General features: G+C 34.6%; 1 protein-coding gene and 1 long non-coding RNA gene across 3 annotated transcripts; both read right to left on the bottom strand.

Annotated features, from left to right (window-relative positions):
• Window positions 1–250: 250 nt before the first annotated feature.
• Window positions 251–13,331, bottom strand: LOC125667606 (CD63 antigen-like). 2 transcript variants are annotated; one of them, XM_048901201.2, is made up of 8 exons: window positions 13,052–13,331; window positions 12,685–12,868; window positions 9,661–9,849; window positions 3,765–3,839; window positions 3,478–3,573; window positions 2,167–2,301; window positions 1,892–1,975; window positions 251–1,581 (listed from the first exon to the last, which is right to left on the bottom strand). In XM_048901201.2, the coding sequence occupies exons 2-8, from the start codon at window positions 12,745–12,747 to the stop codon at window positions 1,516–1,518; spliced, it is 708 nt and encodes a 235-aa protein (XP_048757158.1). In that variant the 5' UTR covers window positions 12,748–12,868; window positions 13,052–13,331; the 3' UTR covers window positions 251–1,515. The 2 variants fall into 2 exon arrangements, with proteins under 2 accessions (XP_048757158.1, XP_056012290.1); XM_056156315.1 differs by having other exon boundaries at window positions 12,997–13,055.
• A 791-nt stretch (window positions 13,332–14,122) lies between these two features.
• Window positions 14,123–16,328, bottom strand: LOC130052150 (uncharacterized). The gene is made up of 2 exons (XR_008800529.1): window positions 15,436–16,328; window positions 14,123–15,179 (listed from the first exon to the last, which is right to left on the bottom strand). It is a non-coding gene; the product is annotated as an uncharacterized LOC130052150 (long non-coding RNA).
• Between the last annotated feature and the right edge of the window lie 11,262 nt (window positions 16,329–27,590).

Raw genomic sequence — 27,590 nt, 5'->3', positions numbered from 1 at the left:
TTCACAAAAGGAATGCTGTACGGGTACTCATTTCCCGTATTCAAGATTTTTTCATAAACTTGAGATGCCGTGGCCTGCATTGGGTCATTTATATCCAAAGTCTCTACATGTATACTATTTATAATCTGCTGATCATGCATTAGAACGCATTTGAAAGTACCAAATTATTATGAAACACAAAATAACCATATTCACAATTTTCTTTCAAATGTAATTGAACACAACTTGTCGTAAAAAAAATAGTTTCTAAGTCAAGAGACATTGCTTTATTTGGTAACATTTAATGTGTAACTACACTTAACGTATTAGAAAATGACAGATTAACAGCAATGCTTTGCGTACAAGAATATGCACTTTAAATAGCAACAGCAAGTCCCACCCATACCTTGGATGCACCAAAATATTTGCAAAAGTAAATCAGATTAGTATTAAAGCCTTCATCTGTCCAGCAGCACTACTCAGTTAGTTCTTCATGAAACTGAAGGCACGTTAGTCTATAAACACTTTTCCCCCATAAACGATGGAATTTTCCTTTTATGTAAAAGTATTATAAATATTGTTGGAATTTTCCTTTTATGCAAACAAATAAAGCTCATCTTTTTACAATAAAATTTCTGTTATAATGAATCTGGTATCAAAATATAAACAACTTTCTCTTCCCTGTTTATACAAAAATACTTCTTTCCCCACAAAAATTGTCCCTTGAAAATCAAAGTTTCTAATTACTTCCAAGCCTTAATTAATATAACAAGCACAACATTTATATTGCAATCAACAATTTCTGAAAGAGAATTAACAAAGAGGTACTTTTGTTCAAAAAATAACAACTATGACATATATAATACAAAAAAATCTTAATTTTTAATATGCTTTCAGAAATATGAAAAAAAAGAGTAGAGAAAAACATTTGCATTAATTTTCATCACTACATGATTGGTAAAAATGTTTTCTCAATTACTGTTCAAAATCGCCTGACCATTACTGAAGCATTCAGACCTCTGTATCATCATAGTAATACAATACACTGTGACCTCAGAACACATACAAAAAATGAGAATGAATGACAAAAATGAAAATAAATCCCCCAAAAATCTCCGTCCCAGAGAAACAGGCACAATCCATATAAAACATAAACTGGTGCTTAACTTCGACTGAATATTCTGCCTACAAGTGAACAGAGAAGACCGAACCCCAGACTACAATACTGCAAGTTAACATCTACATAGCAGAAATGGATTAATACTAGTGTTTAGGATGTAGCACGACTGTCAACATCATGCTGAACAATAGAAGAGGACACTTATCACTCAAGCTTCAAAATCTTCTATGCAATACAACAAAAAAACACCAATAGTAAATGGTGGCCAAAATATATTTAAAATTTGCAACACAAGACCTGAAAAATAATTTGCAATTTAACGTTCAATTTCTTTTCTTAAATTTCTCGACTTTTTCAGAACGCGTCCACTTCCTGTCATGACGTAGTGACCTCCTCTTTGGTATTCCATTAACATGTTACACTACTTCATACTCCTTCTTCAGAGCACGTGCAAGACAGAAAGCAAACAGGATTCCAACAATCTGAAAATAACATTCAAACTTTACAACCTATAGAAATACAGGTTTAGATAGCCTATCAATTATCAACAAAAAATACTTGCTTTACAACAAAGTTTTTTTTATGTTGATATTTGCAAATTAAAAAGTGAATGTGTACATTTGAAATGCATGTGTGTTGTGTGTGTGTGTGTATACATATAATTGAAATGTGTGTGTACTTGAAATGTGTGTGTGTATACATTTGAAATGTGTGTGTTGTGTCTGTGTATGTGCCTCACTATCCAGCATATGTAACACAGCCAAACAAAAAACATAATGTCAGCCACAATACCTGAACAAAAGCCAGACCAATTCCAACTCCCCCAACAATGAAAATGTTGTCCTTTACATAATTCTCAAACTTGGTTAGACATCCCTAAAATAAACAAAATATTTCTTGTAAATCACAAAGATCTTGATCCACTTTAATGATGCAGAGTGTTTTCTAACTGTACTGGAGGTATTATAGTTTTAGATAATAACATTTAAATCTTCTGTCGGTTATGCTGTGCTATAGCTAACAGCACATTGTCTGAATCAAAGGAAATGAAGCAGTAAATCTAATACCTCTGTGTAGATGTTTCCTGGGATATCCGATGCAAGTCCTGTACAGGTGGAATTCATACAGCATGAACTAGGAACCTTGGTTTCATTATACACCGAATACCATTCTGTGTAGTTCGAGATACCACAGCATTTAAACTGAAAAAGCAAAAAGTAAAAGTTTTGATTATAAATAATTCTGTGAAAGTTATCAACATGCAGAGACACCTGCAGCTCATTCTGTCCTTATCAAGTTTAGTATCACTAAATACTTCAGCACAATTTTACAGTAGTGAATAAAATGTCTGATTTGCCTTAAATATTTTTAGATGGACTATTCATACTATATAATCTACTTTATTGCCTACAAACGATGACCAGTCTCCCTTGTTATATTACTAAGACAATATGTCATATCCATTTCTAGCTGCAATAATGAAGCCCTCTCCATTTCTTTTTTTTTTTTTTAATTCTGATGTTTTCAAGAGAAGGCTACAATTCCATAGGATCTTTGTAGTGGTGCAAAATAGTTTTATAAATAACCTGTAGTATGCTCTGGGTACATGTACTTGTCTCTAATGTTGTTTACACTAAAAAAGAGTACCAACTTTGAGCTTGGGCCTGTCGAATAAAGGTGTTATTCATCAAATATGCAAAATAAAATTCTTAGCCTGTGCTGCCATGCTTGTTATCACAAGACCTCATGTAAGTGGAATAGATGAAGTTTACACTGAAAACAATCACTGCAAAAATGTAGTTGTTTCACATGGACTCGAGCTATTCCAACAAAGAACGCAAAATCAAGTGTGGCAGAAAAAATTTACACTCTGCTGTTCTCTTCTTAACTCGATACCTTTCTAATACCAATGAAACCACTTTCTCCTCCGTACTCGGAGAGGGCTACATTATTGCAGCTAATCCATTTCAAGACCTTGTTCAAAAAGGAAACGGATATCTGTCCATAGCTCTTATCAAATCATGATATGTTGCTACTTGGTGCCGAGTTGAATTCTGGTAAAATCAAACTTAAATCTTGCAATCTGATTGATTGTATCTTGCTTAATGTCTCGCTCGAGAATTTTTCACTCATATGAAGACGTCACCAAGACCGGTGAATGGCTTCAAATTTAGGCCTATGCTCAGCGCTTATGGCCATTGAGCAGTGAGGGTTCTTTAGCGAGCCACACCTAGTGTGACACAGGTCATCCATTTTTAAGGTCATCTCCGAGGACCCGTGACATTCACACCTGATGCCGAGTGTTTGGCGATGGAATTGTCACTAGACAGTAATTAGGTCGTTTTCTTACACACGACTGTTCACTATCTCCCCCTTACCTCCTTCTGGATGGTGTTCCAGACCTCGGATTTGTCCCCTCCCTGTTTGTACTGCTGCTGCGTCTCTCCCATCAGCTTCTTCACCTCGGTCTCAACCTATTTCATTAAAACAAATGAATCGAAGTTTATTTGGGCATTTACATAACTTAATACTGTAACATCTGTCTGCAGTTTGAATTTTAACTGCCTCCGAAATCGTAAAATTCAATTCTAAAAGGTTTTTTTAAAGTTAAATACCTCTAATTCAAAAGGCGTTTTTAAAAATTTAAACCAAGGCCAAAAGTTACCTCGCCATGGTACACATAGCCTGCTATTCCCGCCGAGATTTCCAGAATAAAGATGATGATCAGCAGCACAGCATACTGTGAAGAGAAAATGTCTTAGGTATAGTCATGTGTGGATGTTCTATTTCCTATTCAATCAAACTAGTAATGTGTGGATGTTCTGTTTCCTATTCAATCAAACTAGTAATGTGTGGATGTTCTATTTCCTATTCAATCAAACTAGTAATGTGTGGATGTTCTATTTCCTATTCAATTAAACTAGTAATGTGGATGTTCTATTTCCTATTCAATCAAACTAGTAATGTGTGGATGTTCTATTTCCTATTCAATCAAACTAGTAATGTGTGGATGTTCTATTTCCTATTCAATCAAACTAGTAATGTGTGGATGTTCTATTTCCTATTCAATTAAACTGCATCAGTTAAAACTGAGCTATTTGTCATCAATCATCATATTCATAGATTTTTCAATCTGCTCATTGACCACATTTGTATAAAAGCAAGGCTGTCCCCTATCAGCCCTCCTTTTCCTTTTGTTAGCAGAAATCTTAGTAATTAAAACAAGAGGCCCAAGGGCCTAGAATCGCTCTTCTGATAAATTGTACAACCCCACCATTTCTATTCTTAGCCTCTTAGTATTCTAAATCTTTAGTTAAATCCTAAGAATTCAAAAAAGTAGTTCAATGTGACCTACTTTTTAGTTTACACATTTTGAGAACCCAAGAAATATCAACTGACAAAGTTTGATGATTTTAAGCCAATTAGTATCTGAATATTGAAATATAGCTGTCAAATTCCAATCGTAGGTCATGGTGACCTACTTTTTGGTCAGCGAACTCCGAACATGCAAGACCCATCAACTGACAAAGTTTGATGACTGTAGGTCAAATAGTATCTGAAATATATAAATATAGCCGTCAAATTCCAAAAGTAGGTCAAGGTGACCTACTTTTTCGTCAACACCCTTCAAACATGCAAGACCCAACAACTGACAAAGTTTGATGACTGTAGGTCAAATAGTATCTGAATTATATAAATATAGCCGTCCAATTCCAAAAATAGGTCAAGGTGACCTACTTTTTGGTCAACACCCTTTGAACATGCAAGACGCATCAACTGACAAAGTTTGATGACTGTAGGTCAAATAGTATCTGAAATATATAAATATAGGTTTCCAATTCCAAAAGTAGGTCAAGTTGACCTACTTTTTGGTCAAAACCCTTCGAACATGCAAGACCCATCAACTGACAAAGTTTGATGACTGTAGGTCAAATAGTATTTGAAAATATATATAAATATAGCCGTCAAATTCCAAAAGTAGGTCAAGGTGACCTACTTTTTGGTCGACACACTCCATTGACTCAAGATGCATCAACTGTCAAAGTTTGATGATTGTAGGTCAATTAGTGACTGAAATATATAAATATAACTGTCAAATACCAAAAGTAGGTCACAGTGACATACTTTTTGGTCGATACACTCCGAAGACTCAAGATGCATCAACTGACAAAGTTTGATGATTGTAGGTCAAATAGTGTCTGAAATATAGTAATTTAGCTGTCAAATACCAAAAGTAGGTCACGGTGACCCACTTTTTGGTCGACACAAACCGAAGACTGAAGACGCATCAACTGACAAAGTTTGATGATCCTAGGTTTTACAGTGCCCAAAATATGCATCTAAAATTGAAAATGTGAAATTGAATATCTGCAAAATTCAAAAAGTAGGTCACTGTGACCTACTTTTTTTTTATAAATATGTTTCAAGGCCTCAAGATGCATCAACTTACAAGATTTGATGATTCTAAACCTCTCGGTATTTGAAATAACAACTTAAAATATATCTATAAATGATAAGCCATAAAATTCAGAAAGTAGGTCACGGTGACCTATTTTTCAGTTGACGCATTTCAAGGTCCCATGATCCACCAACTGACAAGTTTTGATGATCATAGGCTTCAAAGTGTCCAAGATATGCATCAAAATTAATTTTAAAATAAATACCTGCAAAATTCAAAAAGTAGGTCACCGTGACCTACTTTTGAGACAACTTGACACAAGGTCCTAAGATGCATCAACTGTCAAAATTTGATGATCCTAGTCCTTATAATGACTAAAATATCTAAGATTTAAGGAATTTAAAATTTTTTTTTAATTTAGGTCAACTTTGAAGTGACCTTGAGACCACGCCCTTTGCCCCAGGGTAATGCCTTGAACAATTTTTTATCTACAACATATCCTCATCCTTATGTGTAAGTTTGGTGATAATTTGCCCTGTGGTTCTTGAGAAGATTTTTTAGCAACCACTACTTTTGTTTGTATTTTCCTGATTATCTCCCCTTGTTAAAGGGTCACATCCCTGTATTTAGTATGTATGAAAGCCCTTGGGCCAATGATACCCTGTAACAAATTTGAAATAGCCTTTGGCTCAGAAGAGCTAATAAAAAATAGCATTAATGGTGTTGTGATAATTCTAAAATAAAAAGTATACAGTGCGCAGCCCAGTGAACAGTTGTGGTAAATAATGAAATATCTATGAAAAATACTCTAAATGAATTTTTTTGGTGAAAGTACTGGTTTTGAAATTCAACAAAATTGAATGCATTTTGCTTAGAAGGTTGAAAAATCAGTTTGAAGAACTTTTCAGTATTAGAGTTACAAGTAAAGCGGTCAAATGTCTTGGCATTTTTTAGGTCATGATAAAGAGGAATGTTACAATAAAAATTCGGATGAGATAATGAAATGGAAAAACTATTTCAAAATTGATTTATGCATGAACAATGTTTTGTATTCCTAATAAAGACTATATGAAAAAAGTACAACAATTATTTTTAAGAGCGAACTAAAGTGTACCGCTTAGCATATGAATTTGGCCTAGTAAAATCAAGAAAAATAAAGTAGAAGACGACAAACTTTCACCTATCGAAGTCATTTGGGGGCAACACCCTCTCTTCAAATATACAAATGAAATGGCGCCAAAACGTCTTTTCTTACAGACTAGTGCACATTGAATAGCCACTAGTTCTTACTGACTAGTGCTTGAGCAAGTTAATTTCGAACCCTGTAATAATTTCACAATACAGTCCCCACTCCACTTGAGTACGTTCACAATGCTTATTCAAGATTAGGATAATTAGCATCACTAGACCCATTAATATTTAAATACTTCCTCAAAATGTTGTAACAGATAGAATCCTGCTTATCAGGTGGTAATACTCGTCTGTCTGTTTAACTTGTTTAACTTGCGCCTACAAGTTTTATCTTGTGCAGAATTACCATAAAACATATAATAAATCTAAGGTGAGAACCTTGCAAGTTGTAAGAACTTGTGTTCAAACCTGTTGTACATGTTCAAACCATAAAACATACCAGTCCAACCTAATACTTTTGCCATTAATTTTTTTTCTGAATCATTCATTGATTTTGAGTGGCTGATACTGCAGTGCATCTTTGTTTTATTAATGGTAATACACACTACCACAAGTTATGTCCCTTTGTAGGGGGTCAGCTAAAGTCAATTGGTGAAAGCCAAGTTTTCTTTCTTTACCCTACCAAATGCAAGTGTGAATTATGGCCAATTATTATGTTTCCATACAAGTCCAAGGGTTAACCCACTCTTGGACATTATTGTAGTTGACTGCAATTGATGGAAAAATAACAAATGTCAAAGCTAAAGATTGGTAAATTGCAAAGACCAAATTATAAGATTTTTCACTGCAAGATGGCAGACAAGAGACGTACTTGCAGTTGATATGTATTTAAAGTACTACATTTTCATCTTTTGAGGTGTTCCCTTGGAGACCCCCCCCCCCCTACTACCACACAGAGTGTTGATATGTGCATTTTAAGTACTACATTTTCATCTTTTGAGGTGTTCCCTTTGGGAACCCCCCTACAAACAGCTGACACAGTATCTCCTTCACAACAATGAAAAAAAAATATGTATAGATCAATTGTGATCCTGCACTGAACAAACACCAAAGTGGAGTGACTGCTTTCCAACTGATGACAATGCTTTATCATTCAGAGAAAAACATACATTTTATTTGATTTAAACAAACAATTAACACATTACACACTACACAGGATGAGTTACCATCATCATCATCATTCTCTAGTGTAATGAGGTCTGTGTCTGCTTCGAAACATTCATCCCCAGAAAATTGCTACTGACTATTAACAAGAGTACTGACTCGATATATCAATCAATCTCCAACTACAAATCACAGTGCACTGAGAGTTGATAGGATTGACAAATGTAAAGGTTCATCAATCTAGCTTTCAGCTTCACAGTATGCACAGTCCCAACATGAGAGCATAATTCAATTCTAGACATCAATCATGTACACACACAGCCACTTGCACTTGTGTGTATTGAACCAGCACAGTTCACCATGCTTATCAAGAGACATGTATATTTTAACGGCAAAAGTATCTAGAAAAAAAAACCCAATTACTCCTATTTTGTGCTCTGAACCACTCATTTATTGAGATGACTCATTCATCATGTTCATGGTTATTGGACCTATTGATCCATTAGCTTCATCCCAACATTCCTAATTTAGAGATAATTGTATATTTGTACTTCAAGGTGGTGAAAAGGACATTTCCCTTACCATCAATACTTCATAGAATTAAACCAACTACATGTGTTCACACATGGATAAGCAAATGCAATGGCAATATGAAAAAAAACTCCTATCCACTGCAACAGATTGAGAGTATTCAGTAATATTGTTCATCCCCCGCTAAAAAAAAATCAAAGTAAAAACTGGAATTGCATACTTGAACACAAAGCTTCAAAAATCAATTTACAATACATAAATAAAATCTTAGCAGGAAAAAAAAATACTGAAAAAAGTTATGCTTTTGTCAAGATAAAAAAATTCATTACCAAACAATCACATTCTGTCAGAATGGAGTAGCAAAATTTCGGACATCAATCTTCAATTGGTTAAGATTTTAGCAATTCTGTCAGAGTCAATTATCAGATGTTTGAACTTATGGTCGAATACCTACATGGTTAAGCATTTGCCTGACAATGACATGCTAATCTTCCACACATGTGGAGGTTTACAAAAGGAATTATGCAATGTATCTTCTAGGTAATCATATGCTTCTGAAGAAAACAAAATATAAAGTATGGTTGTCTTTTTCTAAACTTATCAGAATTCAGAAAATGATGTTGAAATGATGTTCTGATTGTAAAATATTGGTCATTGTGGCATGTCCCATGCCCGATGCTCCTAGTTAATTTTGGGAAGGACTGAAGTTAATCCCAACCCATTGCATATCCTATTAAATCCCTGAATATAAATCCCCAAGACAGATCTATCACCATCCCAGTACGAGTTCATCTAAATCCCTGAATATAAATCCCCAGGACAGATCTATCACCATCCCAGTACGAGTTCATCTAAATCCCTGAATATAAATCCCCAGGACAGATCTCTCACCATCCCAGTACGAGTTCATCTAAATCCCTGAATATAAATCCCCAGGACAGATCTATCACCATCCCAGTACGAGTTCATCTAAATCCCTGAATATAAATCCCCAAGTCAAAACTATCTCCATCCCAGTACGAGTTCATCTAAATCCCTGAATATAAATCCCCAGGACAGATCTATCTGAGTGTAAGTCTGTTTAAATACTCCAAACAAAACTCATCATCCAAGCATTAGTGTCAAAATCCCTAAATAAGAATCCTCAAACAAAATACACCATCCCAGTACAAGTTCATTCAAATCCCTGAATATAAACCACTCGCACTAAATTCAGTTATCCCATTGCAAGTTGTCCGAGTTCGTTTAAATCCCTGAATATAAAGCCCTCGTACTATACTCAGTTATCCCATTGCGAGTTCGTTTAAATCCCTGAATATAAAGCCCTCGTACTCACAATCATCACACAGCAGTGGTTTTCTTTCCATGCTCCGATGCATCCGAAGAGAGCAATGAAAAAAATGATGACACCCACAGCTATCAGGAGAGCTGCCGCCGAGCTGAATTGTCCCCCTAGTAACGCAAAATAGTCTTTGAACTTGATCTGGACTGCTGCACCTGCTCCAATCAGCCCTGCACCAGCAATCTGAAATAACACTCTCAGATTATAGAGTCCATTTGATGGTCTGTTTCTAAAATAATCGTGCTAAATATTTATGATAACTATTTTTAAATGTACTGCACAGGAAATTTTATAATACATCTGGATTTCTTTCACCATCAACCCATGATTCATTGGCACCTGTACAATGAGCTAGAGTTATGGACCTTGCCAAGGTTATTAACTGCCCTGGATTTCACGACAAACTTTTGTAAAAACTGAAACCTGGACTTATGTCTGAGATTTTTTCGAGAAATCCCAGCCAGGACCATGCAGTCTCCCTCCCCAAGCTACTTTAGAAATGAAATAATAAACTTCTAGTGTGTCCTTAGTTTTATTCAAGTCAAACCTCCAAACAGCTGCATACACTTTAATAAACCAGTCAAGGCTAAACTAGCTATTTAAAGTGTAGTGTTGGTTATCTTGCAGGAAGGCTAATGTACAAGTTTATCAAATAAAAGTACACTTCGGTGTTTACCAAATATATGATACAAGCTCACATTTGCTAATCAACTGTCCTCTTAACTCAGGTATTACATTATCCAAATATGTTTCATTGTGTTAAATCTAATCTAAATCATTTTTCACATGTTGAATGTGGTATGACTATGTTTAATTTTCGATTAGGAATAAGTTTTATTTGGTCAATGGAACCTTACATGTGCACACAATTTTGATCATTACATCTATTCACATTGTCAATATGTCCACTGTATTCATCCAAACTCTGGTACTTTTAAAAATCCTTTTATATTTGCCAGGTTTAAATTTAGAAACTGTCACGAGATTTGTTGATGGTCACAAGACTTCAGATCTTGAAAACGGAGTCACACTGCTGCCCCACTCCATATAAAACATAAGGAAGTTTATAATATAATTCTGATTTTAACCCACGCAACATTAGAAAATTCCTGGGTTTATAGGGACAATTGAAACAGAAAAAATGAGATTACAGAACATGAGAGAAATACTGTATATATTACATAATTCATACATCCTATATATATATATATTATATATATATAAAAAAGTCTCTTTTTTGGAAATAAAATACATATTATATATATATATATATATATATATATATATAAATACACACATAAGTAAGAACTAGGGCTGTGTTAGACCCTCTGAAACTTTTGGGTAAACCCACATGTCTAAATTTAGTAAATTGACTTTAATGTAGAATTATAGCATGTCATTTGTTTTGGACGAGCTCAATCCCACTGCCTCATTGGGTCAGCATAACATAAAATCACAAGCTGTTGGTTTTTTAAAATAAATATCATGAACAACGAATGAAATTGATCACATGGCAGCAATTAAAACAACTCTCGCCCTCTTTATCATACAATGATACAGCTTTAATATACAGCAAGCACATGTTATACAACATGTGCTGTATGTTTTCATTACCATAGATTACAGGACTTTGTTTGGTGTTGGATATACACACATCTACAATATTATCTCAAACTAAATTGTTGTTTTGTGTCAATGGATAAAACAACTGCCAGAAATATTTCTATATTCAGTAATAAATGTGTAGGAAGCAAATAGGGTGGATCTGTGCTAAAAAAAAAATAATTTAAAAACAAATTTATTGGTCCTTGACATATTAGCGAACATCTATAGGTTTGTATTTAACCAACCATGTCTCATTCACAAAAGGTACATTCCAGAGACCCAAGAATTAATAGTATCTAGGACCCTTATTGTGTGTGTGTGTGTGTGCATTTATATCTTTAACATTTAAAATTTATTTGATAGTATAATTTATAATTACATTTCTGTCAATAATTAGTTCTATTATGCATATCTATACATTAGACACAAAAGAGATTTCAAGGTGGCCTGTACGTATGGAATTATTCTCTTTAGAGAAGTCGAGAGGCGTAGCCTTCATCCACTTCTCTTCGCAAGCATTCATATTTTGATTCTGGAAAACGTGTAAATGCTGGAGTCGGTGACGGTTTATGCTTCGACCAACGTTTCGACTCAGATGTGCCTGGATTTACGCAATAGACAACTTGTTTTCAAACATTTAGCAGTAATGCACAAAACTGTCACAAGGAAATCAACACTTACTTGCTTTTAATCCATTTTCAACATGTCCCCTGTCCCGGGTTTACGTTAACTGGTCTTGGGAGCTGTCACAATAGGGGACCAGTTAAGAGAAAGCAGGCTGACGTAAACAGAGTTGTGATTTAAACCCGGGACAGGGGCATGTTGAAAATGAGAAGTCGATGAAGGCTATGCCTTTCGACTTCTCTCAAGAGAATAGTATGGAATATGACTCTCTAATGATTCTAAGCATAATTTATTTGTGTTTTCATCTAATGAATTGATTTAAAAATCCCCGTCAAGGAGAACAAACTTAAGAAAGAGTTGTACAGTTTGCTATTTATAGCCGAATTCACAGGTGTGTCCAAGTCAATGACAAAGCACTGGTACTGTAGGCCAAGACAAACCGCTTCAATTCCATTATTTATCTTTTTTGAAATCATGATCTATAGGCACAGGCCACATTACCGTACGTTCTTTTGTACAGATCAATACCTGAATAATGGGCCTACTAAATCTAGTTCTCGATTATTTCATTTATTATCCGATGGCATTCACTTAATTCCTACACAATTATTACTAGACCATATCGCAATGATAATTAACACAACCGAAAAGGTATGTGAATCACCCATTTGTAATGCGGGTATTTCAAAAACCTCAACAAAAGAAATGTACACGTATGCAAAGTCAAACACAAATATTAAAACTGGCGTTTATGAAATGCCCTGGATTTAAAGTCAAATAAATACTTACCACAAATACAAGATTAAATATAAAAAGCAGAATTTTCACGCATTTCATGCCACCTTCCACCATCTTGTCAGTTTTTGGTTTTTTTCTCTATCTCTATCCTTCGCCTCAAACTCACTAATGAGAAATGTCACTGCTTATAGCGCATGAATATACGAAGTGCACAGAATAGTGGCGAATTGATTATCTGAAATATTACAAGAAGAATCAGAGAAATTATTAATAACAAATTGATTTATGATATATAAAACTATAAAATTTTGTCCGTTAAGAATACAGAATTGTAAGTATAAGTGAATATAATTTTCGGACTACTTTTCTATATTGTCACGAGAAGTGGGGCTCCCCGTAGGGATTTTTTAAAACTCACCTCAAGTTGGCTCTGTTGTTTGTAAAATTTTCAAATATGAAAATTATCGTGTGTTCGTAGTCCTCTCAGCTTCAAATTGTCTGTATAACACACACAAAGTTTTATAAATGAATTACTGTTAACACATGACTATCTAGATCCACAAACGATTTCAAAATATCCAGCCTAGATAACAACGTACGAATAATCACGTGAAGTTTAATCAACAGAAGTCTCGTTTGTTAATAAGTCTTACTCACTTACTCATTCATGCCTACTATCTACCATCGTGGCTGATTTATAAATATTTGATTAAAGGTGAATATCCTTTTAAAAGGTATTATACTAAGGACAATACTATAAAATGTTTTCAAGAAATCTAGTGGGGAAAACAAAGGGGGGGGGGGTTATAATATTACTGTGGCCCTCATATATCCCGATTTGAAATATTTATCGAACTGGAATTAACAGACACCACAGAGTCTTCCACATCTGCTTCATAACTGGATATCTTATTGAACATAAATACTAGAATTTTGTCAGACTATGTTGATGACCAGATTTGTGAACTCAAATATTGCACGAGTAGGACTATTCATAAGTGAAAAATATAATTGTACGTAATAATTCTGATATGACTAGAAACCATATGAACAACCTCCAGTCGATAATAACGATAGACTTGAGGGTATCACTTTGGCCGATAGTTGTATATACGTATAACATCGTATTTAAAAAAAATAAAAACCAAAAAACTTTTTAGAATTTGAAGTACTAGTAGCCCTAAGTTAATTGTAAATGATGCTCATAATGTATGGTATTTTGCTTACTTATGTAACGCCGGTTTCGAGATATACCTGAGTTATTTCCCTTTGGAGAACTCTCGTATATAGTGAGGCGCGAAACAATTTGTTTACAGGGGGAGTGGTCAAACTCCCCGTCGAGGCCTTATTACGTCACCTACGAATATATGGTTTGTGAGCAAACGAACGTGAACTCTGGTGGAAGTTTGGGGGAGTGGTAGCCTGGTACCCGAGGCCTTCCGATGTTCAAAGAACATCGGAAGGCCTCGGGTACCAGGCTAGGGGAGTGGGACTAATTTTCATCACTGCATAAGTGAATGTACTCAGTAAGTTTCCCATACACTGTTACATCACCCGAATTCGACTGATACACAAACTAAGTAAGTTATAAGTATTTAGGGAGTAATTAAATACATAGAATTCTTATCATATCACGTTATTTCGTTAGTCAAAAGTACCATATTTGAGATATTACTTGCAAATATAACATTGTTTTTATGTTTCCACTTCTTTCGACAGTATTTTGTATTTCCCACATTTACATATTAAAAGAGAAGGCGCTTTTAATGCATTTCATCGTCTTCTTTGCTGACTGTAGGTCTACTCTGTCCCACTTTGTCATTCAAAGTTCCACTAAATGCACCTCCTACACAGAAGAGTTCGTATCTCGAAACTGGCGTATTATCCTAGTCGTGAGCTTGTTGATGCATGTTTGAAACCCTAATGGGATAGTGAAAGGAGCGTGGACTTTAAGAATGTTATGTCACACTGGACATCGCGATTGTGAGATATGATAGCTCATGAATTAAAAAATCGGAGTAATTCGGGGTTTGAGAAAACAAAAAGAAACACAGTTCCCGCCCATATTGTGGAATTGTAGGAGTGCTTGAAGTACAGCCTCGGTGTTTTTGCCGCTTTAGTTGCTCGATTGCATCAAGCAGTGTTGTCCAAATCTGCAAAATTAACATAATTTCTCCAGGCTCCCAGGACCACATGGTAATTATTGTCCTCTTGATCAAGATTTCAGTTTTGGAGGTTTGGAAATCGCAACTTCATCAATTTGTGCAGACAACAACATTCTCACACAATCGATTAAGTAGTTTCTGTTTCTTGGCGCATGGAACTTGCATGTAAAAGACGTTGCCATATGTTGGCGAGTATTTCCAAAGCATTTTCTACAAATCGTCTTAATCTGCTAAGTCTATATATATAGTTGAATACACGCTCTTCATTGGTTAAGTTCCCTCTTGAGAATGGTTCCATGAGCCATGTCCTGAGAGGGAAGGCATCATCTCCAATAATGAAATAGGGGATGTCTCTGTCATCGTATGGAAGAGGGACAGCTTCTGAAAAGCCAAAATTTTTATTTTAATTCACATCTTTTAGTTCCGAGTTGTTAAATACAGTAGCATCTGATGAATAGCCTTTTTGCACCTACATCAACCCGAATAAATTTATAATCAGGACCAACAAGCCCCATTAGAATGAGGGAGTGAAACTCTTCGTAGTTGTTAGTGAACTTAAAATATGTTTCTATCATGCGCAAGATTTAATTGAATTAAGATTTTGCAAAAACTATGACATCACATGAGGTTCAATCACCCTTAAATCGTCTTTCATCTTTCACTGTCATAGTAAGATCTCAACCCGATCGTTACGCAATCGCTCCAATTCGTACAAGAATCACCACAAACATTGTATATTGTTGAACAGACATCGTAGTCGTACCATACTTGATTCTAAAAAAAAAAATAACACCGTCTGTAAAACAAAAAACAAAAATACCAATAAAAAAACAAACCAAAAAAAACAACAACAAAAACAAACACAAGACAGGCTTGGCGAATAATGACGATTTTTAACTTTGAGTAATTCGTGGGAAATCGTAGTATAAATCGTGACAGAGTGACAGGGCCTTTAGCAATTCGAATAAAGAATATATTGATGTCCTTGATAGTAATCTAGATGCACTAAACTTGTATATGCTTTGAACAGAAAACAATGAACGATTTGCTTGAGGAATTTACCTCAATTATATATGTGCTATACTCAAGTAGTATGTTTTTTTCTTCTAAACAAAATGGCAATATAAAAAAGTAGAGTAAATAAACCCCGCATGGTTTAGTAAAGGCCCAGTCACACCGAGCCAGCCACCCAGCTGCGACCGAATTTTATTTGGAATCTTGCACAAATCGTAGAAAGAGCACGCGACTGATCGCCAAAGTCGTGGGTGATCGCAAAATCAGTCGTATCAAGGTCGATGACTTTGTTCAAAACTTTGAACCTGCGATTAAAAGTCGCAGACAGGTCTCCCATAGTCGTACCACAAGTCGCGCATGGACGCACCACCAATCGTGCAGGTTGTCGCTCGACTGGTCGTTCAACCGGATTTGGCACCTGACGATTGGTGGTGCCACCTCTCGTACAACCTCACGATCAGTTGTGCGACTACTTACGACCTATAACCAGACTGGCACACCAGTCTACCTCGCAGCCTAGAAATTATGGGGTGGCTTCTGGAGTTTTGATCATTTTCTTCTACGACGCTTGTATATTGCTATGCGGTACCAATGGTGCCGACAAAACTACAATTGATGTTGATTCGACTATATAGATGCAGCAACAGCAGCAGCAACAACTGGGTGCTTACAACCCCATTCCACCGTTTCACCATGTTGCTCAATGGGCGTCTAATCTCTTACGGGATCATCCTGTGTGGCCGGTTCAGGAAAAACCTCTGCCAAAGCTTCCAACTCATTGGGTTCTTGGGCAGATTCTGGCTGTGTCTTCTTATGACCCTCTCCTTTCTTGGGAGGCATGGCGAATAGATTTGACAGTGTTTACCGTTTGCAAAATGACAACTGATGCTGACGCACGATTGCAAACCTAATCGAAAGACCACCTCACGACTGCTGTGATCAATCGTGCAAGCCGTCACAGGTGGCCTCGATTGATCGTACGATTGATCGCTGATCGTCGTCACTTGTGGCACGATTACCGATGCAATCGCAGGTGACCACGTGACCATGCATATCACTAGTCGTACGGTCATCTACCACCTATCAAACGATGATGGAACACCAAAATCGCTGTATTGCAGGTGGATATCGTAGCAAACATTGCCGACTGATTGCACCTCGACAAATTTGCCATCAATCGCACGATTCAGAAAACGTGCGACCCAGTGTGACTGAGACTTTAAAGAAAGCTAAATAAAACGCAAAAATTATCACAAAGCTATAAAATTATAACCGGTGTATTCTAACTGCGGAGTCTAAAACCAATTCAATGAAATTATAATTTTAAAAATATTACCAAGAAGTGCTCTATAAAGAATGTAGAAACACTTTAATTTATAATGACATTTATTGATAATTGAAAATTTGCCTTATATACATGGAAGTTGTAGTATATATCAATGAAAGGCTGAAATAACGAACAGTGATCAATCTCATAACTCCCACAATGTCCCCTAGATATACCAGAGGTGGGATCAGGTGCCTAGAAGGAGTAAGCATCCCCAGTCGATCGGTCACATCCGCCGTGATCCCTATGTCTTGATCGGATAAAAGGGAGTGATCCATAGTCAAAATCAGTGTGCCAAGAACGGCCTAACAATCGGTATGAAACACGCCAAACAGAATTTAACCCAATGATAAGTTAAATGGGCAAACTAGATCATTATATAACGACCATAGAATTTGCGAAATGCTGACTTTAAACGAGACTGTAACATCAACGTGTTTGTCAATAACCTGCCTCGATTTAAACACTGATCATACGCAGAACAAGATTTTACGTATCGAATCAGCTGAGAGATGTAAACACCATATGCAGGTGATAATGGAATATTGCTACATAAATATGGGAAGTTGACGATAGAGAAGCTGAATTAATTCAGTCATAAAGTTGAGTTGTTAGTTTGCCGTTAATATCCATTTTCAATAAAATATCTAAGTACGAAGCAGATGTGGAGGATCCCGTGGTACATGTATCTTTTATCTCCAATTCACAGGGATGTATCGAATCGACATATGAATGAAAATTATCATTGTTAATAGATAAAACGTCATCAATATATCTAAATGTCGAGTTGAAGGCCACAGCAAGAGATTTATTTTCTTCTTTTAAAGAAGCTTTTGAATAAACTATGCTTCATAAGAATATAAAAAACAGATCAGCTAACAAAGGCGTGCCCATGGGAATTCCAACAAACTGGTGGAAGACCTGATCACCAAAGACTACGAAGATATTGTCAACGAGGAACTCCAGCATATTTTTTTTATTTCAACGCCAAGGTACTTGAGCAGTCATTTTTTGGATGACTGATCATTAGATACATGTACGAATATTTCTTTTTTCCATTTGTGTTGAAAAGGTAACTGTCTATAATGTCAAAAAGTCTAGTCTTTAATTTATCGTGATGAATGGTTGTGTAAAGTGTTGAAATTCATACGTTTTGATATTGTTGATTTGAGAAAAGTTTTGCGATTTCAAATTTACTAAACGTTAAGAATCATCTAGAATCCACATTTGATTTAAACCACTTCTGGCATATGTTGGCACGGTGCGTTTGAAGTTTCTCCTTCACAGCTGTTAATATTTTTGCGAGAGGCAAAGACAAGGACGTGGTAGAAGATTTACCCGATGCAGCAGTGTATCTTTGTTTGTAAGGGTTTTTTGTGAAGTTAAGGAATCCAGTATAAGTACGGTAATTCATATTCATCCGTCATACTGACTGGGATGTTAAATGTGTCTAAAACTGAAGCATGATTTTAAAGAATTTCATCTTCTGAAAGGGCAGTTGGAGTAAAAGTACGATTACCAAATACCAATTTAAAAAAAAAGTTATAATAATGAGCCTTACAAACAAAGACAATGTTGTTACAGGTTTTGTCAGCTGGAACCAAAACACATTCCTCATGTAATCTATCTAATTTTCTTATCACTTCTGGTTTACTAAACACAGAAGGATACATGTATATGTTACGTACTTTTGTGTTTACATAAAGAATAGTACATACATGTATAATGCTTTTTTAAACTTGAGTATTAACATTAAATTGTTTCTTGATTTTGTTTCCAATTTTCAATGAAATATTTCATATTACAATTTCTGTGTGTTTCTTTGGAACGACTTCAGAATATTTAAAATTGTAGCGGCCGATTTGTACAAACAGGTGCAAAATGAAACAGGATTCGGAAACAAGTGCTAGCACTTATATTAATCCGTCTCCTATTTTACATTAATAAATCAGAATCGTGTTATGGTTATGGCATAAACATATATATGCGATTCGTCATTTACATGTACATACAAAATAATGATAAAACAATGGTGATGATAATGTGTGATGGGGTTGTCTGAATATTTCAACATCATTTAGAACATATACATAAGGCAAATATTAGAATACAAGCGTAAGTATTACTGATATATCAGGTTTTATAGGGTACAGCAAATCTTTTACTTTGAATAATAAATATATGTACTGATTGAAACGGCCGATTTGATGCTATCTTGTTGAATAATGAAGATACTCAAGTTCTCCTTGGTCCTGTCAAACTTTGTAAGCTCTTATTGTCAGTAACCAAGAAATCAATGAACTGTGATTTGTTATCTTGGTATACAGTGTACATTGTACCTCCCACACCTTAGATCATACCATGTTTACATGTAACACATTCCTTTGTTCACAATGTTCCAATTCTATGTATATAACATGATATTACATTCATATACCCCAGTTGGGGTCTTTGTCTCAATGAAAGATAATTGAAACTTGAATCCAATGTTTAGATCTGGTTACAAAATACCTTAATGCACTGATATAAATCTGGCTACAGATACCTTAACGCACTGATATAAATCTGGCAACAGATACCTTAATCCACTGATATAAATCTGGCAACAGATACCTTAATCCACTGATATAAATCTGGCAACAGATACCTTAATCCACTGATATAAATCTGGCAACAGATACATGTACCTTAATACAATGATATAAATCTGGCAACAGATTCATGTACCTTAATACAATGATATAAATCTGGCAACAGATACATGTACCTTAATACAATGATATAAATCTGGCAACAGATACATGTACCTTAATACAATGATATAAATCTGGCAACAGATACATGTACCTTAATACAATGATATAAATCTGGCAACAGATTCATGTACCTTAATACAATGATATAAATCTGGCAACAGATAAATGTCGTATTCCATTTTAAATCACAAAATTGCTAATTTTTGTATTTGTAGATAACGGCATGTTTCTACCAGAAAAAATAAAACACATAATCTATATAAGGTTGATATTTGGATCAACAGGCGATGCCTTCTCCTCCTAGGCACCTGATCCTACTTCTGGTATGGCCAGGGGGTCTGCGTTTGCCTTTCTGTTAATTTTGTATTATCTAATTGTAGGATTTATGAAATTGATCACTGTTCGTTATCTTCACGGGTTCATTTGATTAAAACAATACGATGCATGTAACAAACACGGAAAATACCCCACGTTCGATATGTAATTGATATGAAGTTTGACGTGTGGTATTTGTGTAACAAGAAATCGATGAACCGTCAGTTTCGTGAAAATTATCACAGCGACAAAATTTTCACATCGACAAAATTTCCATGTTTACAGTATTCTGGTTTGAAATAAAAATGTGTTTTAAAACAGGCTTTTTTAAATCTTGAAACATGCAAATATTTCATTATGATATTATTTCTAGAGTTGTAATGATAGATAAGCCTAATGGATATGAAGTATTTGTAATTTTAACCTTTAACCTCAGAATTAAGAATTATCCTTATATTTGATCTTGACCTTAACCTTAAAGTTCAACAGGGGGCACAATCTGATCTAGATAATAACGGTCGAGTTTATACCTTAATCTGATTATATATATATATATATCTAGCAAATCCAATGATATAAATACAACAAGTATTGATCCTCACAAGTCTGACTGTCGTTTTTCATTTCAAAAGCTCAGTGTAACTTCACAAAACTAGTATAATTACATGTACCTCTTTTGCTGAGCGATGCCGAAGTGAATGTGTTGTCATGTAACTATGTATAAATGAATTAGAATCCTTAATAATGATCGTTTTTAATAAGAACACTAAAAACCTGGGTTTTTTTGTTTTTGTTTTGTCTGTTTGTTGTTTTTACAAAAGCTTAGAGGGGTCAAATTAAAGGCATCGGAAAATGCATTTAATTAAGGCAAACAGTAATGACGAGATAAAAAGTCATAACCACGATATAAAAAGTCGTAATTACGACCTAACGAGATAAAAAGTCGTAATTACCACCTAACGAGATAAAAAGTCGTAATTACGACTTTACGAGATAAAACGTCATAATAACGAGATAAAAAGTCATTATTACAAGTCTATAGTAAAGGTAACACGTATGTGAAAGAAGTAAAGACAAAATGATAGAGATAATTCAAGCCCTTAGCTGCCAATACGCAAGTACTCAACGTCGTACCCGTCATGAGAGAGAGAGAGAGAGAGAGAGAGAGAGAGAGAGAGAGAGAGAGAGAGAGAGAGAGATCTGTGCCTCAAAATAACGCTGCGTTATATATATTTTCCATTTATAATGCAATCAACATCATAATATCCATTCAATCAAATTTAAAGTCCTTTTTCAATTTTAAATCATCAACACCATGTCGAATATCGATTTAATGTACATCATATATGTACATGTAGTAGACAGATACGGATATTCTTTGTTATCAGTAACATTTACTATGTATACCAGTCGAAAACAGCGGGAAAGAAGCGAACAATACAATTCGTAAAACAAATGTATACACACGGTGAGTTGGCATTATAAAACCCTTTAGAAAATATTTTTGTGATTTCTTTTTGTTTTTATGCCCCCCCCCCCCCCAAAAAAAAGAATAGGTCATTTCATTGGTAAAACCCAGGAGTTTTCGGGAGCTGACCCCCACTGGACCCACTGACGCTCGTCCATCAATACAAGGAATCAATATCAATACATTTAAAGGGAAAGGCAACCCTAACCACATTGTTGCTTTTATGAATAAATTATTACTAACTGATATCATAAATGACAGTCTTTAACAACAAAAAATCCTTGCCTAACGATTAAATCAATATCATAGGGACATAGACACGATTTGAGCTGGAAAATTTTCAAATTTTATTTTTTGATTTTTGATAACTAAGGTACATGTATTACTAATGATCAGCAAAAATGTAAATGTCAGTAGTCAATGTACATGGGAAATACAGAGCTCACAAATCCTGGTAAACAAGGCTCGTGCCATGTTTTTATTTAAATATGTTGAATAAAATAGTAAAAGTGTTGTTTAAAGCAGATTCTTTCAAATTAAAATTCTTAACACAATTAGATAGTTTCTAGCTACATCTCATTTTGTTTTAAATACGCTATTTTCTATCAAACAATTTAATGTAAACAAAAACATGGCACGAGCCTTGTTTACATAACAAAGAATTGCGAGTGCTGTATCTCACTTATAACTCAACAACTGATGTTCTGGTTGACCATTAGAAATATTTTAGTTAAGCATTGTAAGCAATAAAAATGGAATTTTTTTTTTTGAAATTTTCAGCTCAAATCGTGTCCATCATATATTTTCAATTACCCGCCGCTAAGAGAGCAGCCATTGAAGTTTGATTGATGGCGTCACACCGTCGGTTTCATCAGCAGCACTGTAAACATGATAAGTCATGAACAGTTAAGATTGGGCCCGCATAGATTTGATCCCGTTCTTTCGCAAGAAAAAATTGAGAAAAGAAGACGTTCAGTCGAGTCGCAGACCAGGGAGACGGTACACGTTTCTTCATACAAATGCCTCGAACCTCAACTTGTCATTACGCAAATGATGGATCCACAGTTTACATAGTCTTTTCTTTTCAGATGACTTGGTTGGGTTAGGAATTTAAAAAAAACAACAACTTTTTTTCACATCTTCCCTATGCATTAGTGCAATTATTAGCTTGACAGGAAGGCATCAATCAGTTTGTAAAATCTGCCACATGCACATCTTTGATGATCTTAGAATCTCATAAAAACCGGAACAGACGGTGTGACTTCAAAATTATTGATTTTTGTGATCTTGAATATAAAAGAGTTCCACATTACGGCATCCTCTATAGATGGTGGGAATTTAAATTTTTAACGTTTTCAAATTAGTACTGAAGCTTATCCAGGGCGTGTATCAACAGAATAGATGACAAATTTTTATCATACAATTAATCCTATCATTTATCATGTAAATGTTTGGGGTTGCATGCCATCCCCTATAGGCTTACTTTAATTTCATTCACAAAATAGTGGGGGCATTCATCCAATATATGTTAAAATGTTTATCTGTATGATATATTATCTGTATGATATAAAAACAAAGGAAAATACGAGGTCCATGGGCCACATCGCTCACCTGAGCAGCAGTTCAAGCTTGGGCAAAAAGTATCATTAAAATACAAGTTCAGGAAAGAAAACTTTTCAAAGGTATCGACTAAAAATTCATAATTATCGAACTTAATTATTAAACTTGATTACAAATTCATTAATTATCATATGCCTTTGAAGACAGGTATGACCTTTCATATTAACAAATCTTATCTAAGGATGCTTTGTGCCAAGTTTGTTTCTCTATACATTCGCATGTACAATTTTGATCCCCTATTGTGGCCCCACCCTAACCCTAGGGGGTCATGATTTTAACAACCTTGAATTTCCACTATGTCAGGATGCTTTCTTGTAAATTTCAGCTTTTCTGGCCCAGTGGTTCTTTAGAAGAAGATTTTTAAATGACCCCACCCTATTTTTGCATTTTTGGGATCATCTCCCCTTTGAATAAGGCATGACCCTTTATTTCAATAAACTTCAATTCTCTTCACTTAATGATGATTTAAATTAAGTTTGATCGAAATTGGTCCAGTGGTTCTGGAGAGGACGATTTTCCTATATTGCCTTCGGCTCAGGTGAGCTAAAAACTGGAGGGCATCGCCCAACTTCGAGCTCCCGTGGGGATCCAGGTTAGAATAGGTCCTCAGCACACCTTGCTTATCGTAAGAGGCGAGTACATGAAGCGGTCCTTCGGATGAGACCGTAAAAACCGAGGCCTCGTGTCACAGCAGATGTGGCACTATAAAGATCCCTCCCTGCTCAAAGGCCATAAGCGCCGATCATAGGCCTAAATTTTGCAGCCCTTCACCGGCAGTGGTGACATCTCCATATGAGTGAACAAGAGTACCACCAACGGTACATAATACGCCCATGAAAAGCTTATATAGGGTATTTCTTACACCATGATTTCTAGAACTTGGCTTCAAGTAGTATCAGCAATCATAAGGGTGTGACATACTTTCTTTGCAGTGTAAAACAGACAAATCATGTACTCTCTATGGAATATTTTCACTTGGCATAAGATGTGTGTGTACAAAGTTTTATGGTCCTAGCCCCAACGGTTCGGTCTGTATCCTGCTCCTACGACCTTGACCTTGAGAAATAATAGACATCCTCCATTTGGCATAAAATGTATGTGTACCAAGTTTGACGGTTCTTGCCCCATTTAACAGTTCGGTCTGTATACTGTCTACAAGGTTTTCTACTAAGTGATACTGCGACCTTCAAAAATAATAGGCATCTTTCTTTCATTATGGTGATAAAATGTACCAAGTTGCAATATATATCTTACGACTAAGATCAAAAATTTTCAAACACTGTAAATTTCTTATTTTTCATTTCTTGTAGACTTTCTTAATAATATGTAGGCCTAAAGTACATCCATGGCTTATAAAACTTGAAGCTTATGTCCTTGTGATAGGTATTTGATTATCAGACAGAATTATTTTCCCCCCTTAGTCGTAAGATTTGTGAAGAAGGAGCTTACAGCTCGGTTTGTATCCTGCCTACAATGTTTTCTTACTAAGTGATACAACATGTGTAGTATACTACGACTTTGACCTTTAATCTATGATCTTAAAAAACAACAGACATCTTCCTCTCGTCATGGTATCCTTTCTGATTATAAAATAGATTGCATTGAAATTGCGCTCATGTCAATTGGAATTTCAACAGCGCTGTTTCTAAAATTCATGAGCCGGAATTTTATTTTTAGTATTTTGGAATTAGATTAATTTCACTTCTTTTTTTAGTTTGATAGAGACTTCCGCTTGATTCTGATCAGATCGTTAATAACTTCACACTGATGCGTAACAGGACGTCGTGATGTAACGGATAATCGTACAATACCAGCGAGTTCATTATTAGTATGAGGGATGAGGATTTAGTCATGTTATCTATATATAGAAATGATAAGATATGACATTATACCAATAATACACAGACTACAAACAAACACTGCACTTAAAATGTTACTGCTCCCATACGGGGCATATCTCTAACTATTGCAAAATAACATGTCGATGATAAGTTAGTACCAGGCTGGCGGTGTGTACCATTATACATAGTAGTACTGTGTAACATTATATGCAGTGGTGGATCCAGTGCCTTCGTGCTGGGCGCACAAATATGATTTTGTCAAATATAGAAATATGACCAAAAACAGTACATTTCTCAGAACTCAATAGTTTCAGGGGACTTCTCACCAGCCCTGCCCCCCCCCCTCCCCCCCGAACTTTGCCCTAGACCCATTGAGGACCTCAAGACAACTCTCAGATATCTAGCCATTTACTACACCTGCTTCCGTTAAGAAATTTTGGATCCGCCACTGATATGGACTTGTGGTGTATACATGTACCATTACCTAGTATATATGATAGTTACGTTTAACTTTACGTGTATCATTACCTAGTATATATGATAGTAATGTTTAACTTTACATGTATCATTACCTAGATAGTTATGTTTAACTTTACATGTATCATTACCTAGTATATATGATAGTTATGTTTAACTTTACGTGTATCATTACCTAGTATATATTATAGTTATGTTTAACTTTACATGTATCATTACCTAGTATATATGATAGTTATGTTTAACTTTACGTGTATCATTACCTAGATAGTTATGTTTAACTTTACATGTATCATTACCTAGTATATATGATAGTTATGTTTAACTTTACATGTATCATTACCTAGTATATATGATAGTTATGTTTAACTTTACATGTATCATTACCTAGTATATATGATAGTAATGTTTAACTTTACATGTATCATTACCTAGATAGTTATGTTTAACTTTACATGTATCATTACCTAGTATATATGATAGTAATGTTTAACTTTACGTGTATCATTACCTAGTATATATGAGAGTACTGTTTAACTTTACATGTATCATTACCTAGTATATATGATAGTATGTTTAACTTTACATGTATCATTACCTAGATAGTTATGTTTAACTTTACGTGTATCATTACCTAGTATATATGATAGTAATGTTTAACTTTACATGTATCATTACCTAGTATATATGATAGTTATGTTTAACTTTACATGTATCATTACCTAGTATATATGATAGTATGTTTAACTTTACGTGTATCATTACCTAGATAGTTATGTTTAACTTTACGTGTATCATTACCTAGTATATATGATAGTAATGTTTAACTTTACGTGTATTATTACCTAGTATATATGATAGTAATGTTTAACTTTACATGTATCATTACTTAGTATATATGATAGTTATGTTTAACTTTACGTGTATCATTACCTAGTATATATGATAGTTATGTTTAACTTTACGTGTATCATTACCTAGTATATATGATAGTATGTTTAACTTTACATGTATCATTACCTAGATAGTTATGTTTAACTTTACATGTATCATTACCTAGTATATATGATAGTAATGTTTAACTTTACGTGTATTATTACCTAGTATATATTATAGTTATGTTTAACTTTACATGTATCATTACCTAGTATATATGATAGTAATGTTTAACTTTACATGTATCATTACCTAGATAGTTATGTTTAACTTTACGTGTATCATTACCTAGATAGTTATGTTTAACTTTACGTGTATTATTACCTAGTATATATGATAGTAATGTTTAACTTTACATGTATCATTACCTAGATAGTAATGTTTAACTTTACGTGTATTATTACCTAGTATATATGATAGTTATCTTTAACTTTACGTGTATTATTACCTAGTATATATGATAGTTATGTTTAACTTTACATGTATCATTACCTAGATAGTAATGTTTAACTTTACGTGTATCATTACCTAGTATATATAATAGTCATGTTTAACTTTACATGTATCATTACATAGTATATATAATAGTTATGTTTAACTTTACGTGTATCATTACCTAGTATATATGATAGTTATGTTTAACTTTACATGTATCATTACCTAGTATATATAATAGTCATGTTTAACTTTACATGTATCATTACATAGTATATATAATAGTTATGTTTAACTTTACGTGTATCATTACCTAGTATATATTATAGTTATGTTTAACTTTACGTGTATTATTACCTAGTATATATGATAGTAATGTTTAACTTTACGTGTATCATTACCTAGATAGTTATGTTTAACTTTACGTGTATCATTACCTAGTATATATGTTAGTAATGTTTAACTTTACATGTATCATTACCTAGTATATATGATAGTATGTTTAACTTTACGTGTATCATTACCTAGTATATATGATAGTTATGTTTAACTTTACGTGTATCATTACCTAGTATATATGATAGTAATGTTTAACTTTACATG

The sequence above is a fragment of the Ostrea edulis genome, chromosome 2, assembly GCF_947568905.1.
Source record: "Ostrea edulis chromosome 2, xbOstEdul1.1, whole genome shotgun sequence".
NCBI classification, from domain to species: Eukaryota; Metazoa; Mollusca; class Bivalvia; order Ostreida; family Ostreidae; genus Ostrea; species Ostrea edulis.
The sequence above is the reverse complement of the archived record's forward strand: the minus strand, read 5'-3'. Positions and strand labels throughout refer to the sequence as shown.